General features: G+C 38.4%; 2 protein-coding genes across 15 annotated transcripts in view; one reads left to right on the top strand and one right to left on the bottom strand.

The window, feature by feature from the left end:
* LOC138913340 (uncharacterized) overlaps positions 1-15562 on the top strand; it is a 275105-nt gene extending 259543 nt beyond the window's left edge. Inside the window, exons 3-6 of one of the 3 annotated variants that reach the window (XM_070216720.1) lie at positions 3170-3435; positions 3503-3660; positions 3714-3984; positions 14616-15562. In XM_070216720.1, the coding sequence (XP_070072821.1) occupies positions 3859-3984; positions 14616-15356 (867 nt within the window). In that variant the 5' untranslated portion in view covers positions 3170-3435; positions 3503-3660; positions 3714-3858 and the 3' untranslated portion in view covers positions 15357-15562. Of the gene's footprint in view, positions 1-3117; positions 3436-3502; positions 3661-3713; positions 3985-4039; positions 5647-14058; positions 14520-14615 lie in introns of those variants that run through there. The other 2 variants (XR_011419018.1, XM_070216721.1) reach the window with 2 other exon arrangements.
* Positions 1-17393, bottom strand: part of Myo81F (Myosin 81F) — a 1428838-nt gene that overhangs the window by 1133247 nt on the left and 278198 nt on the right. For all 12 annotated transcript variants that reach the window (XR_011419017.1, XM_070216714.1, XM_070216710.1 and 9 more), the window contains exon 5: positions 17123-17267. Coding sequence is in view for 11 of the 12 variants with exons in the window: in XM_070216714.1 (XP_070072815.1) it covers positions 17123-17267 (145 nt within the window). In the remaining variant the exon portion in view is untranslated. The remainder of the gene's footprint in view (positions 1-17122; positions 17268-17393) is intronic.

Here is a 17393-nt window from a genome sequence, read left to right on the forward strand (position 1 = left end):
AATAAAATAAGAACTACGCGCAAGAATTTTTTGACAACCTAATATTATTTCTCGCTGGAAACGAAGTTGAAGATTCAGAGGAATCTGATGAAGACAGAGAAGACGAAAAAGAGTATAAAAGCGACGACGAAATCGAGATTGCCATTGCAAATTCCCCGGGAACAAATACAACGAGTGAAAAAAGAGTTCGCAACTAGTGCCAATTCAAATCAACGAAATGCCGCGTTCTGCTTTATGTTTTCGCGATATAGAGGAATCTATAAAACAATTTGTTACGTACGCCCTCTTCTTCAATTTATTTGATGGAGAAAGATGCACGTAGAAAACAACAACGAATCTCAAGGCAAAGGGAGGAGGACAATCGAGCAGTTGACTCACCTTAAACAAGCAAAGGAATGTGCAATTTGACGATCTTTTGGGTGGCATACGGTCAGAACAACGACCGCGATCGACCTACTGGTAACCCTACACCAGAAGCTGGCAAAGTGCATCACTCGGGCATTGACACTACCGATAGGGGAAATCATAGGTGGGAACACCTAAATAACCCAATCTATCACGGGGGCTGAGAAAGAAAAGAGAAAGAAAGAAAGAAAGGCTAGAAAAGGCAGACAGAATTTATTCTGATCTCGCGGCACTGCCGCCGGCACTATAGTGTGAGCACTATATTTAAGATCGTCATCGTTATATTTGTTTTCTTATTCATCATGAAAGTGATCAAGATGTACAAGCGATCTGTACAAGGACGCCAGCACCAAAAGCACGCCCTAGAACAGGCGATATGCCGCCAGGTCTAAGGAAAAACAGTAATAGTATGGAAGAAGCCCGATACCAAAAGCCATAAAAAAAGTGACAAAAAGTGAAGGCAATTAAATGCCTTGTAACAACAACGATAACAAGTGTAGTGAGAAAGATATTGGAAACGCCGCTGCCCGCAACCCGATTATCAGACCAGAAGTGTGTCGCCGTGGGATACACGTACATACATGCAAACATACATACCTACATATAGTGATTGTGTTTAAGAACCAATTTTTTGTTGTTGTGTGTTTGCACGTATATATACATGTTTCTAATGTCTTCAAAAGCCCAGGATCCAGCCGAGATCTCATCGCCCAGGACTTAAAGGGGTTAGTTTGTAGGCACACGGTTCCTTTATTAAATACATATATATATATCCGTGCATTATGATTAACCATCAGGCCCTAGCAGTCACTATTAGAAATGAACGCCATTTTTATATTAAAGTAAAGTATCTATTGTCTAAAGTAAATTCGCCTATTACTATAAATGATCTAGAACTTTTATATATTGAGACCATTAGTCTGGACTTTTCCCCACTTATACATTGTACTAAAGTAGAAAAAGCCATAGTTTGTGCCACGGTACCCAATACTACCGTTTATTCTAAAAGCTGATCTAATAAATTTCTTGGTGAGGTTAGTACTTTTGTCATCTGTCTGATGAACTAAAAAAATAATACAATAATTACATTATTTAGCTATTTTTTATTAAATCTTTACATAAGTTAACTTTTTATAATAAAACATTGACTTTTCAGCGGCGAGTATCAGAAATTAAGAAATTAATTAAGAAACCCATGATTACATTATATACCTATTTTTAATTAAATCTTTACATAAGTTAACTTTTTATAATAAAACATTGACTTTTTAGCGGCGAGTATCAGAAATTAAGAAATTAATTAAGAAACCAAAGATTACATTACTTAGCTATTTTTAATTAAATCTTTACATAAGTTAACTTTTTATAATAAAACATTGACTTTTCAGCGGCGAGTATCAGAAATTAAGAAATTAATTAAGAAACCCATGATTACATTATATACCTATTTTTAATTAAATCTTTACATAAGTTAACTTTTTATAATAAAACATTGACTTTTTAGCGGCGAGTATCAGAAATTAAGAAATTAATTAAGAAACCAAAGATTACATTACTTAGCTATTTTTAATTAAATCTTTACATAAGTTAACTTTTTATAATAAAACATTGACTTTTCAGCGGCGAGTATCAGCCTTGTGTTTGTATGAACAACCAGGAGCCCTCAGAGCGACGTTTGTAGTCGTGAATAGTCAGCAATTTGTTGACGTGTACACCTCCGCTAGCAAAATTTGTTGGTCAATGAAAAGTAAATTCATATGTATTCCTAACAATAATATTACTTATATATGGCACTAGCCAATATTTTATTCAATAAAATTATAATGTAAAAACGAACTTAAAACCATGAAGTGCTAGGTTTTCAACAAGTGGGTGCTGACGCGATAAGTGGAGTAGGTGAAGAATAATGACATAACTTTTGACGGACAACCTTGACAATAGGGGATCGAATTGTGCGTTTTAAAACCGCTTTAACGGTTAAACAGAATAGCCCTTGAGATACTTTAAATGTTCTCATAAAACACGTTACTGTAAAAAGTCACGTTTTAAAGTTGTTCAGAAACGGCACGCTGCAATCGGAAATGTCTCAAAGAGTGAAGAAGAAATAAGTAGGTTGAAAAAGCTTGCTAGGACGGGCCGAATGAAAATATTTTTGAAAGTGTATTTAATAACGAGTGTAATAATTTTTTGTCACAAATGTTGATATCAGAACTTTTGAATGTTACACGTGCGATCGTCTTTAGTTTTTTTCCTCGTTAAGAAGTGTATTTATTTGACATGTAACTAGCCCGATAACTATAATTCGATATCGATATAATTCGATTTAACAGTGCACACTGGTCGAAATTACCAATTTTTTTGATTAAAATCAAAATTTTTTTTGGTTAAATATTTTGAATTAATATAATTATCGAGAATATTCGCGTTTGGTAGTCCCTGAGGTTCAAAAACTACAACTCAGAACAGAGCAAAAACATCTTCAGGTTTATTCGAATGCGCCGAAAAGCAAGCAACGCCGAATCGTGGAAGAATAAGTGCTTACAGTGTGCCACTTAAGTTTCATACACCAGTCGATTTTGACTTAATTGGCAAATTGCTCCTATACATTAAAAACATTAAGACATTAAAAAAAACTGAGTATGCCATGTTGTACGTTTTCCTTTTGTTAACAATAATCAAAAAAAAAATAATTTTTTCATTTAATTAAAGCCTAGTACTCAGTTGAGCTAAGAGTTTCACTAGTCGAAAAATCGTATTCTTTTAGTGTGACCGAAGTTTTCGGGGTTCATCGGCAATGCATGTAGAATGGTCTTACTCTCAATCAGCTGGGTTTGTTGACAACCAATTTTAGGAATTTACAAAGTTGCAAAATGTTGAGAACCCAAGACGCAAGCTTTAAATTTGCTGTTGGCATGGTAATGTGTATTGCCGCAATAGAGGAGGAGCAGGCCAATAAAAGAAAACAGAGGCGGAGTATTGGGTGAGCCCATATCTGAAGGAACGTCCCTTAAAGGCCGCTATGCGTCCGACGTAAGTAATATCGCTGGAAAGTAAAGTTATTTTCGTGCACTTATGACTATTTTGTACTATTTCAAAGTTTCAGAACTTGCTCCACACTCCCACAATGTTTTTTGAAAACTTTCACATGCCGGAGAGCAGCTTCAATACGCTATTTGGGTTGGTGGAGCAGTACCTTGTCCCGAAACGAAAAGCAAAGTTGGCCATCGTTTTAGAGTAATAAGAATATAAACATATGTATATGTTAACTCTTGATACCATAGTATTGTATATTAATATTCCTTTGTTAGGTTTCTTGCTTCTGGAGACCTGCAACGCCACGTTGGATCCACTTATCGGATCAGCAAGCAACATTTTGGAGTCATCCTAAATTATGTTTGCTCAGCAATTTGAACTGCGTTGCAGGGAGAATTTCCGAAGTGGACGACGGAGAACATGCTGAGCTGGGCCAAAGATTTTCAAGACGAGTGGAACTTTCCAAACTGCCTTGGAGCCGTCGACGGAAAGCATGTGGCGATAAAGGCGCCTTGTAACAGCGGAAGCCTTTTTTACAATTATAAGGTATGTACCTTTAAATGGCGAAGATACTTAAATAACAACATCTTCTATAATGTAGGGATTTCATTCGATTGTGCTTATGGCAGTCTGCGACGCTCACTATCGGTTTACCTACATAGAAGACAAGTACTTTTTGTCACTTTTTTTCATCTATAGTAGCCTGATATTTTCCTTGTTGAACTGAGACCCGTACACATACAATACATTAAAAATATCAGGCTACTATAGATGAAAAAAAGTGACAAAAAGTACTTCAGTAAAATCCATTGTAGCTAAGGAAGTAGAGGTCGCCTAACTTTGTGATTGGACAATCTTGAAGTTAAAGGTTCAAAGTACCTTTTCTGCTAAATTGTGGCTCTGGGCTACGAAAGGTTTTCTTACTATTAAGCCGCAAAATGTGCCTAAAATTCGAAAATTTTGAACTTTGACCATAGATTTCTAAAAACTTCGACGTGATGAAAAGTTTCCAAGTATGAGGTAGTAATCTACAGCTAAAATTCTCTCAGGTTTTGTAGCGTTTATTCTTGGGCCAAGAAAAAGTATTGATTTTGTCGACCTGTGTAATTGTTAAAATATTACATTTTAATATGGCAACATACGTAGGAATACGATTCCGTGTCTTCCGTCAAGACAGCTTCCATTTCTGCCTCCGCGGCCATGTAGCTAAGAGTTGTGGAGTCTAGCGACTCCTCCAAGGATAGCTCTTCGGAAATATAATTTTTGGTAGTTCTGCAAAGAAGTACTTATATTAGTACAACGTAAACAAAATCAATTGGCCAGAACCTACTGGCGGGAGCGAACTCCCACTCGCCGTGGCCCTCCAGTACTTCCACTCTTTTGCGCCTTCGCCTTGGTGTGGTACTTGCGGCTGTCACGGAGGGACTTCCACGCCAGCTTGCAACTTTCCACTAAAAATAGTTATATAGTTATATATAGTTATATATTTAATAAAACACAATTATAACTTACAATCTTTGTCCATGACCAGCATAATCTAAACCCAGGTCCTCTTCATAAACACAGAGTCAAAGTGTTTACTGTGTGTGAGGTCCCATAACACTGGCCGACACTCAACAGCTTGGATAAGTTTTATTTTTTCATCTGCGGAAAACTCCTGCAGGCGCTTCCTCCTTGTTTTTTGCACATTTCCTTCCATTTTAATTTTTGACTTTTCTCACACATACACAATCAAAGATCAAATTTTTTATTCTTTGGTCGGCAGCTAAAGGCGTTCATCGGAATTCATCAGCTAAATGTAGTATTTTTGTGGTATTTTCTCACTATTTCCTTAGCTCAACTGAGTATCGAGGTGGGAAAAAGGCCCCGGCTAAAGGCTTTAGCTACCTATTTGCCTCTCGCTTACTCCTATGCTTAGCTAGCAGTTTTCGTCGTACTGAGTACTAGGCTTAACATACAAAATAGGGAAAAACTAAAAAAAGTCGACATTTTGGCACCACAAAAGTCATCATACCACAATGGCCTGACGCTCCCCTCAAAACTCTGTTTTGTATGGGAATTTTTTTTAATAATTTTTTTCTTGCCTAAAGTACATGAAAAACCCAACAAAATGAGGTGTGTTTCATTAAAATCGTTCAACAACTTAACGAAAAATGTACTGGGTACAGCATGAATTGCATACAAATTTCAATAGAAACGAAGCTTTTATCTAAATAAGAAATACAGTAGGTCCATTTTTCGTTAAGTTGTTGACCGATTTTAATGAAAAATAATGATTATTGTTGATTTTAATTTTTTTTGATAAAAAATAAAACTTACTTGGACGCCATGGGTTTTCTATACCGATTTTGGGCGTTCTTTTTACATAGATGTGCAGACAATAAGAAGCATGAACTTGGCCTCTGCATCCCGTTGAATGGTATTTCAATTTTAGTCAGTAAAGGAGAGACTTCCAGCCTTTGTTTTTGTTTATGTATTAAAACATGGATTTATCTTCGCTCTGAGTGCGCTTGCACACACGCTGTGAACAACATTTTGAGATCCAAGAAGGCAGCGAGACAATAAGCGGAGAAAGGAGGCCAGTCAGAGTCAGAAGTCGTCGGAAGCGGTTACTTATTTGAACATTGTAAACACCAAACTTTCATTATCTCAACATTACATTAATCCTAATAAACAAACCTATTATAATACCAATTCTAGAGAGTGTAGGGTAATTTGACGAGTAGGGTAATGTGACGAACTCGTCGAATCTCATATATGACGTCACGACAAAAATTCCAAATAAATGTAGTCGTCTCCCCTTATCGTGTCGACAATGTATTTACAGTAATATTAATAAGAAGTCCCGTAATTTGTTCGTGAGGTAATTTTCGCTAAAAATGTGGTGCGCAAACTAGCAAACCTATTCAATTTACTTGTGTTTCAGCAGTGCCAGAGAAAAGATGAGTGGAAAATAAAATCAGGCAAATATATGCACGTTTACATGAGATCTTTATCAACAGTTTTTGGTACCTCGCGTTTTTTTCTTTTGCGCCGTTTGAGAGTGACACCGTTTTTGCTCCAAGTCTACCTTGTAGGGTATCGTGACGAACTTTTTGTAGGGTATTGTGACGATTCAAGAATTTTAATTGGTATCGTTGATTATTTGTAAAAAAAATATAATAATACCAGATAACATTTACTGCTGCAGTTTTATTGTTGTTTTTAATAGTAAGGTCAGTTTAATTTATATAAACAAAAAAAAAAAATTTTAATTTAAAAAATTGCACTTTGCCCATTTTTTTTGTAAGTTTCGGTATTATCTTATTACTTCTTTCTTTTCCGTATCGAAAATAACCTTTCCGTAAATAATATATAAAAAAATGTATTTTTTTGTTTGTGAAAAGGATGATTTACACCAAACGCTGTGAGATTTGGCTACGTTGAAATTTCGAATACAAATTTTTCAGAAATATGCTCAGAAGTTACATTAAAGAACAAATCGTTCGTCACATTACCCTACAACTTTTGAAAGTGCAAAAAAAGAAGGGTTCACGCCAAACGCTGTGAGATTTGGCTGCATTGGAATTTCGAATCCGAATTTTACAGGGATATGCTCAGTAGATGTAAGCAACTTTCTGCGTTTACACTTTTGAAAAATATTGATTTTTAGAAAAGTTACATTCAAAAAAGAATCGTTCGTCACCTTACCCTACACTCCCCTACATATATATCAGGGACCGTAATCATTACAAGTAATATTTTAAAAATTACTTTGTAATGATTACTTATCGATTTTTAATTTTTGAAATCAAACTAATAATTATTTTTGAGCAAAAAAAATAAAAATCACAAATAATCATTACTTTTGAGCAAAAAAAATAAAAATCACAAACAATCATTATTTTTGAGCAAAAAAAATAAAACTCAAAAATAATGATTATTCGTGATATTTATTTTTTTCGCTCAAAATAAAACTCACCAAGCAACAACTTTTAATCCTTTAAGGATATTGCCAATATTGTCCTATGTCCTTATAAAGGGACCCTAGAGCAACAATTGACAACAACAACAACAACAACAAAACGTAGGGTAGGGTTCACAAGATATGGCCGTTACAAATAAATTTTGTATGTAAAACTTTAACTCGCTATAAAAGGTAAACGCGAGCTAAGCCAGAGACACCCAAATGGGTTTTAGCTTATTTCGATGAGTTCTTTCCGCCCATGAAATCAGAATTGCGGTTACATTTTATACCCCTAAAAATGTTGCACAGTGTAATCATTTGTACAACACATATTATAATTCATTGGGCTTTCAGTCATCAGCGCACATACACATACGGTCTTCAATAAGCTAATTTGCCTCATTCCTCGCGCGCTCTTTGGTTGTGTCTGACTTTTTGCCTCCATTGTTTCTTTCGCGCATAGCCTAGCAGAATTCTTCAGTGTAGATATTCGATCGGTACTAGCAGCATTGCACTGGCATTTCTTGTTAGGAATAATATACAAAAGAGACGTTGCTGGTCACAATGGCTGGAGGTCGAAAACGTATTGGTAGAACTCCCTCAACAGAGGAAGACACAAATGAATTGCTGGAACAGCTTGAGCGGAATAAGAATCACATTGTTAGAATTGAGGCCACAGTTCGTTGTCAAGAAACTTCCCCTAATGCGTACAAAATGGACTGTCGTTTAAGTATTTTAAATGGATACATTGAAAAGGCGTTTGATTTGCAACAACAATTAGAGGCAATTAATATTGAATTATCATGTAGAGAGGAGTTAGAGGATTTATGTGTATCAGCCAAGGCCGTAGTACTGTCACACTGCAATCGGTCTGAAGGAGAAAGAAGTCATTCTACCTTCGCCAATAACAGTAGTTTAAATTCTTCAACAAGCCATAGTAAAATACTACCACACATGAAACTTCCAAAATTCGACGGCAACTACGCCGAGTTCAAAAACTTTATAGGCTTGTTTAATAGCTTGGTTCACAACGATGAGTCACTATCCAATGTCGAAAAGTTCAATCATTTGATATCCTGTTTAGAAAAGGAAGCGTTAGGAACAGTAAAGGCTTACCAGATCACAGAAGCAAATTACGCAAAGGCCCATGCGGCCTTGATCAGAGTTTATGACAATCAGTGCCTAATATACTTTAAAAGTATATCTCACTTGTTTGAAATCCCAGCAATGCACACGCCATCCGCCGCAGCATTACGATCGCTTATCGACACCGTAACTGCCATCTATGAATCTCTTCTCTCGCTCGGCAACGAGAAAAATATAGCCAATGCAATGATAATTCACATTGTCATGTCTAGAGTGGATCCTAAAACGCGGTCGCGATGGGAAGAACAACTAAGTTACAATTCCATTCCGTTGTGGAAATGTCACTAAGTGCCTCGATCAGTCAACCTATGCCTCAAAGAATAGAACACGTCTTACTTGCAACGGCTCTTGTCGAGGTTCGAAATCAGTCAGGAACCAAGCTGTGCGCTACAGTTTTGCTAGATTCCGGGTCTCAGGTTAATTTTGTCACGGAAGAATTGGTAAATAATTTGCAACTAAAGCGTCACCGACATGAGGCCAAATTCTCTGGCATCGGGAATTCCGCGGGTTCAGCTAGCTTCGCAGTCCAGACGACAATTGGGTCGCGACTAAACTCCTTCGAAGCAGCGGTTGAATGCATAATTTTACCGTCGATCTCAGGGTATCGTCCAGAAGCAACTGCAATCTCTGCCAATTGGATCCCTAATGATATCCCCCTAGCAGACCCTTACTTTTACAAGCCCAAACGCGTCGACATGCTGATCGGCGCTGACTTGTTTTTCGACTTGCTTAGGGAAGGGCAAATACGTCATAGGCACTCAGGTCCAACACTACAAAACACGGTCTTTGGTTGGGCAGCATCAGGAACCTGCAAAGAAAATCCGCCTTCACGATCTATCTCATACTCTACTTTAATAGCTACGGAAGACAACATTCTGGATCGCACACTAAGGAAGTTTTGGGAAATTGAAAGAATACCTGATTTAACGAAATCACAGCTGTATACCCCTGACCAAGTGTTGAGTGAAAAATCTTTTGCTGATACCGTCTCGCGTGACCCTACAGGAAAATTTGTAGTTAGCCTGCCCTTCAAATCGAGTCCTTCGTGTCTCGGTTCCTCGTATGAAACAGCACGATGCCGTTTTCTTTTTTTAGAGAGGCGTATGAAAGTAAACCCGTTAAACCATTCGATGTATACCCAGTTTATGAGTGAATATTTAGTCCTCGGTCACATGGAGGCTACAGATAATAGGATACCCAACGAACCTCATTATATTATACCACATCAGTGCGTTCTCCGGCCTGAAAGCTCTTCGACTAAATTAAGAGTCGTCTTCGACGCGTCGTGCAGAACCACTTCCCAAATTTCTTTAAATGAAATTCTCTTGGTAGGGCCAACGATTCAGCCTTGCCTGTATGCCACGCTGCTTAAATTTAGGTTCCATAAATTCGCAATGTCGGCAGATATCACTAAAATGTATAGACAAGTGATATTAAATGAGGCTCATAGAAGGTTTCAGCTGATCATATGGCGAGAAAACCCGCAAGACCCTCTACAAATATATCGTTTGAACACCGTAACGTATGGTACGGCAAGTGCTCCTTTCCTCGCAATACGGTGTTTGAAACAGCTTAGCGAGACATACTCCGATTCTCTTCCCCTAGCTTCACAGGCGTTAGCAAATGATTTCTATGTCGATGACTTATTAACAGGGGCCGATTCCATCCAGGAGCTAAAAAAAATTGCGAAAGGATGTCACAGAGATTTTAGATTCCGCAGGGTTTGTCTTGGCTAAGTGGGCTTCGAATTATACTCTCATCGAACAACAGGTCGATGAATCAAAAGTCCTCATTGGCGAAGACACCGATACAAAAACGTTGGGTCTTACTTGGAGTCCAAATCAGGATACATTCAAATTCAACGCCCAGAAGTTACAGCTTGAAGACCCACCCACTAAGCGATCCATGCTTTCATTTGCAGCGCGTTTGTTCGATCCGTTAGGACTCATTTGCCCTGTCGTTACCCTTGCAAAAATTTTTATTCAGAAATTATGGTCGCTACAAATTGGATGGGACGACGAGATACCCGCCGACGTACTGCATCGCTGGAAGACAGTGTCATCATGCTTTGCAGATTTAGAAACGTTAAAAATCCCTCGACATGTCGGTACTCAGTTAGGTGGCTCTTATGAAATCCACGGGTTTGCGGACGCGTCAGAGGATGCCTACGGTTGTTGCTTGTACGTTAGGTCAGTGACCTCAGAGGGGATAAAGGTTAGATTGCTAACAGCCAAATCCAGAGTCGCACCGATCAATAGACTTAGTGTTCCACGGCTAGAACTCTGTGTGGCTCACCTCTTAGCAAAGTTGTGGAGTGATGTGCAAACACTCAATCTTTACAGCGCCGAGCCAATTATCATGTGGTCGGATTCGGAAGTTGTTCTCTTTTGGTTAAGTACTCATCTGTCGAAGCATAAAACATTCGTCGCAAATAGGATTTCGGCTATTCACGAGCTGGCTCCAACTGCAGTCTGGCGACACGTCCCAACTAACTTCAATCCAGCGGACCTACCCTCTCGAGGAACTACGGTCAAAGATCTTGATACGTCCCTTTGGTTTGAAGGCCCTTCGTTTTTGTCCATGGACTTGACCCATTGGCCAGTTAACCCACACTTGGCTAACATGCCCCTCGAAAGCCAACTGGAAATGAAACCGCCAGCAATCGCTCATATAGTTGCTGTTGTTTCTAATCATCCTTTACTACAGGTAGTCGAAAATTCGTCTTCCTATGTAAAGGTCTTGAGAATTACAACCTTTATCTTTCGTTTTGTGTACGGCAGGACCTGGAACTTGTGGAACGAGGACGTAGTATCAGCTGCAGAACTTAGTTTTTCATTTTCTATTATCGCGCAGGCTGTTCAGCGCGAATCCTTTGCAGTCGAATTAAAGAAACTAAAGAACAATTTGCCATTACCTAATTCTTACCAAAACCTCAGTCCATTTATCAGCAATGAAAGTTTTGGAATAGAGCCCTGCACGAGTATACTCGAAATGCCCTTTGACTCAAATTTCAGAAAAACAGTTCGAGTAAATCAGCTCATAGAAATTTTCGGATCAAGTAGCTCAGCTCACACACTTTTACGTTGAGCTGTTTGTTTGATCGAAAAAAAGCAAGTATAGTAGATCATAGATCATGTTTAGTAGATCAAGTATCCGAACATACCTAAAAAATGTTATGTAGGAACAGAGCTCAAAAGTGTTATGTAGGTACAGAGCTCAACAATGTTATGTAGGAACAGATCTTTTGTAGGAAAAGCAATCTGATTGAAGAAATTCGGAGAATATTATATTGCTTAATATTTTAATTAATTTACTTATAGCAGTTCAACGTTTCTTATTTTGGCTAATAAGTTGTTTTGATGTTATAAATTTTTATTTGTTTGTATTACAGTTTAAGAACATTATTTCCTTTATCATTTCTGGATTTGTTGCAATGGCATTGCGCTTCTCTGAAATAAGATTTCCGGCCAAAGAAAAGGATCTTTCAGATGAAGCACTGCTTGCGGGGGTTCCCAGAACTTGGCAGCTTGCCTTAAATAATAATGGGAATTGGTTTTTATTGGTTTCCCACCACTTCAGGGGATCAAAGTCCTCGGTGTATAATGTTATAGTTGTTAAGTATGCTGTCATTTCCCGGTCGACTTTATCATCAGCGGTATCGTTCGCGAAATTGCGTACAAAGTCTGCAAACCTATCATTGGTTTTTGAGACAGTCTGTTGATTTTCATTTTCGTCATGTGCATCCAAAAAATTTTTCATTAATTGTTTACAGTCTTCAATTGTTTTGAATTTTTCGGTGTCTGTGAACTGCAGAAGTTCGTTTCCTGGTGGGAATAAGAATAAAGCTATTTTGTGGTACTCAGTGATGTTAGGTATAACAATGGAGTCTATGTAGTTAAACAATAAAATTTTGAGGCTGCACGCTAGATCCGAATCATTTGAGTCTATCTTACACTTTTTTTTTAGGGAGTGAATTTCTGGAATGACCATATGTAAAGTGGGATAGTTTTCGCTTTCAAGAAATTTAGACGTCTTTTCAAAATGTTCGAGAATTTCAGTTACTTCTTTTAGGTTTTTTAAGTTAAGATCTCCAAGACGGCTCTCCTCCTTCTTCCTTATTAGAATTTCTGAAATTGCAGCCCATTCATCCTGTATAGATATAAAACGCAGTATTCCATCGCGTAGGACACAGACTTTTTAGGGACGATTTAAGATTAGAGTTCTCCCCGGACTTTTTAAAATATTTTACAAGCTTGGAAGCTTGTCCTAGCATTTTGTTCATATCTGGGTCGTCAAATGATTTTTCTACGACATTATTGAGCATGTGATTAATGCAGTAAATATGCTTGTTGTTCTTGTACGCGGAAATCATATTCGCTCCTCGGTCCGTCACCACAATAACATTGTCCTGATCAAGATGACATTCAAATTCAAGAAGACAGCGTGCAACAGTTTTCTTTAAATTTACACCTGCCAAATAAGTCGGTAAATTAAATACAGAGAAGATAAGCTGATGTAAAATATAGGTTTATACCGGTTGAGGGCTCCCCTTTCATAGCCTCCACAGACAGAAGTCGACTCATAATTGATCCTTTTATAACATAATGAATTGTCACTGAAACATATGCACTTTTATATATGTTATCTGTCCAGCCATCTGTTGTAACGCTGTACCCGATACCTTGTTTTCTGTTTTCGCATATCTCCGTTTTTACACGATTCTGATGCACAGCATACAATTTCGAGATTTGTCTTGAAACAGTAGTTGGGTGCGGAAGCACAGAAGTCGCCTTTAAATTCTGACCTAACTTCGATCCGAGTCTTATTAATGCATCCGCCATTTTTAAAAGGCCTGAGTCTGCTAATAGCTCAAAAGGCCGACAGTTTTTGACGGTCCACTCTGCTGCCAATTTAACAATTTTTGACTTCTTTTCGTTGTCAATTTTCACTTCTGGCTCATCTTCGCATTTTGGCTCAAGAGCTTTAAAGCATTTATGCCTAGCCAAATTAGATGTAGAGTTGCTATACTTGACTGCATGTGAACACTTTTTGCATGCTACGACGTTGGTTATTTCTTCTCCCTTTTCATTTAGAACGTTTCCGAAAATTTCCCATACTTCGCTTCTTCCACGTTTCTGGCTTATGGTAAAAGTACCAGATAAAACCTTCATCCTTATTTCATCCAAGCTTAGCTGAGACTAATTAGACTTTAAAATTGTTACCAAAGTGTAGATGCTTTGGCGATACTTACCTGTGGTACAGAAGCCATTACGAATGTTACGAAAAACTATATAAAGAAATAATAATTACGAACTCGCTCGTTTTATTAGCCGGAAATATTTGACACTAGACCCTGTGAGCTGTTCGGTCTGTTCGGGCTGTCCGAGTAATCTGAGCTGTTTGACTTGTTTGCTTTGTTGTTGTGAGCTGTTTGAACTGAACTGTTTTAAAGGTATCCGTTAGGCACATGAGCTTGTTTGGAGCTGTTACTTGCTTACTCGATAATCCCATGACCTATGACTCGAAAGTCACAAACAAACAAACAAACTCTAGCTCAGAGCTGTTTACGAGTCTACTCGTGCAGGGCTCTATTTTGGAACTCGTACTTTAACCTTGGTGCGAGTAGGCGGTCGGCTAGCGCACGCGGATCTAGAACCCAGTGCCAAATTCCCGATATTAATGCCCAAGGGGAATTTGTAAAATTATATATCGAGCACCTGCACTACGCTAATTGCCACGCAGGACCGCGCGCGCTAGTCGGCCTGCTTCGGCAGACAATTTGGTTGATCAATGCACGACGCGAGTGCAGTGCTGTTGTGCGACGATGCACGCACTGTTCCCGATACAAGCCACGGTTATTGTCGCAAATGATGGGAAATCTGCCTTTTGACCGTGTCAGAGTCAGTCGACCTTTTAGAATAAGCGGAGTCGATCTGTTCGGCCCAATCAAGGTGTCGCTAGGAGTGCGTGGCAAGGCAGCTCTAAAAATGTATGTCGCAGTCTTCATATGTTTTGCCACGAAAGCGGTTCACCTAGAACTGTTGAAAGATCTAACTTCTAACTCATTTATCCTCTGTCTCAGCAGATTTGTTGGGCGGCGCGGCCCGCTCTTCGACTGTATTGCGACAACGCAACCAATTTTGTCGGTTTTGCAAGGATGCTTGAAGAAATGGCCTCCGATGTCCGGACGTATCGCAACACATTGGGAACGTACGGCGTCCATCACCAGGTTGAGTTCGTGTTCATTCCGCCCCGGGCCCCCCATTTTGGAGGCCTATGGGAGGCGGCCGTCAAGTCCGCTAAGAATCTGTTTTTGAAGTCCGTCGGAAATGCCTTGCTCAAGGAGGACGAAGTTCAAACGATCCTAGTTGAAGTGGAACCGGTATTGAATTCGCGTCCGCTGGTAGCTGACAGCAACAACCCCAACGACGGAGAGGCAATAACTCCAGCCCACTTTCTGGTAGGCACCACACTCGCTGCGCTACCCCCAGGATCGGTTCCTCCTCATCCGGAGGATGACTTAACGCACCTTCAACGGTGGCACCTTATATCAGCCATTAAACAACGGTTTTGGCAAAACTGGTCTCGTGACTATATTGCGGGACTGCAGCAAAGAGTCAAGTGGACAAAGGAATCGGCCAACCTTCGACCAGGAACTATCGTCGTCATCAAAGAAGACAATTTACCGCCACAAAAGTGGCTGTTAGGCAGAGTCACAGAGGTAACGCAAGGAGCGGATGGCAAGGTTCGAGTTGCTATAGTAGACACCAAACAAGGCGTGTACACGCGATCAGTACACCGACTAGCACCTCTACCAATTGATTGAAGGCTTGCAGCCCTTCAACGCGGGCGATGTTTGACTATCGAAAGCTGCGAGCAGGGGCGTAGCCCAGCTGATATCGCTAATAAATAATACCCCCAACGAGTCGGCAAGCAACAAACATACTAAAATTACATAAAATACTAAGTTAAGAAAAATACCTATGTACGATGGGAAGAACGGAAAAAAGAGAGTTGGTAACACTAAGCACAATAAAGCACACACTTGAAAATAAGCCGGCTACACGTTTTTGTTTCGATTTCTGGATAAAACCCAGTGGGTTCGCGAAGTTGCATTTTTTAACCCTGCTCTGCGAGCAAACACACAATTTAAAAACCATTTTTTTTTTTTAATATTTGATTTAGAATTGCATCCGTTAAGTGATTTGTTATTTTATGCTATTTTAATCATTACATGTATGCATGCATGTATGTACATGCCAATTTATCGATGTGTGTGTGTCCTTGTGTTTCTCACATGCAAAGGTAACGACTGAAAGTTTTTCCCTGCTCTCCCCTTGAAAAGCAATCCAAAATTTTTTTAAATCAAAACAAAAATTGCCTGTCCATTATATGGGTTGGCTACACACTTTGACTTAGAATTGCATCCAATAGATAATCCGTTCTGGTATCCAAATAGGAAAAGTTTAATCATGTATTTTCAAACAAGAAAAAAAACATTGGCCGCCTGTCTTTCGCTTCAAATGACTCACTCTCTGCTCACTACTCCCTCGCTCTGCTTCTGCTGACGTTCGTGAGTGGTGCGAACTGCCGAAGCATACAAATAACAAAACAAACGTGCTGCCAAAAAGGCCACCCGCAACCTCCGCAACCCACACAATCTTACAAAAAAAATCATAGAAAATCAATTGTGAGTCAAAAAAAAAAAAATATCTTACTGATTGTAAGGCATAGCTCCATACTTTAAGCTCTTAAAGATTTCCACAAATAAAGCTTAAAATATAAATATCAACTTGTTTGGTTGAAAACTGTGGGAATGGTTGATGTTTTAATCAATTCATGCTGTACGCCAAATCAGTTATTTGACCCAGTACATTTTTCGTTAAGTTGTTGACCGACTTTAATGAAACATACCTCATTTCGTTGGATTTTTCATGTACTTTGGGCAAGAAAAAAATCATTGATAAATATTATTATTAAAAAAAAATTCTCATACAAAACAAAGTTTTGAGGGGAGCGTCAGGCCATAGTGGTATGATGACTTTTGTGGTGCCAAAATGTCGACTTTTTTAGTTTTTCCTTATTTTGTATGTTAATTAAATGGAATTTATAATTTTTTTTTGATTATTGTTAACAAAAGGGAAACGAACAACATGGAGCAATTTGCCAATTAAGTCAAAATCGAATGGTGTATGAAGACTTAAGTGGCACACTGTATATGAAGACAGTTTTAAATTAAAAAAAAGTGTTGAGCAATTTGTTGAATTTGAAAAGTAACTACATTTTTTGAACAATCGAAATGGCTCATTATTATTTAACGACGCGTATTTAGGTACGGAACAAAGAAAATGAAAATAAAATAAAATAGCAAACATTTCTAAACACTCTGTCAAAGTTAAAAAGATTTGAAAACCGTAAGAAAAAGTGATACCGAGATGTTTGCGACCTGCTAAAATTATGGAAACCGTGATCATACCGTTACCCAAGACGGCAACCGTCAATGAAGTTGAAAATAATCGTAAACTCCAATATTCGTCCAAGATAAATTACTAAAGAAATTTACAAAATATTTGGAATTAAAAAAAAACTTACCAAACGCTTCCAAAATGGTGTTAGCTTCTAAAATCTGCTGTTGTATCCACGAAGAAACATTTGAAGTGACTGTGCATAAATACTGCAATATAAATTTTGTTGTCTCAGTTTTCCCAGCTCCAGATTCACCAGATATAACACATGCCTATGAAAAAAATGAAGGCTAAATGATCATTATACTCCAAATCGAACAAAAAGTTATTTTATTGTGCTTTGTTAAATGTTTATAATAAAAGTGGTTTTAACCTGTTTTTAATGACTTCAAAAACTG

This window comes from Drosophila takahashii, chromosome 3R, assembly GCF_030179915.1.
Source record: "Drosophila takahashii strain IR98-3 E-12201 chromosome 3R, DtakHiC1v2, whole genome shotgun sequence".
In the NCBI taxonomy this organism is placed as follows: Eukaryota; Metazoa; Arthropoda; class Insecta; order Diptera; family Drosophilidae; genus Drosophila; species Drosophila takahashii.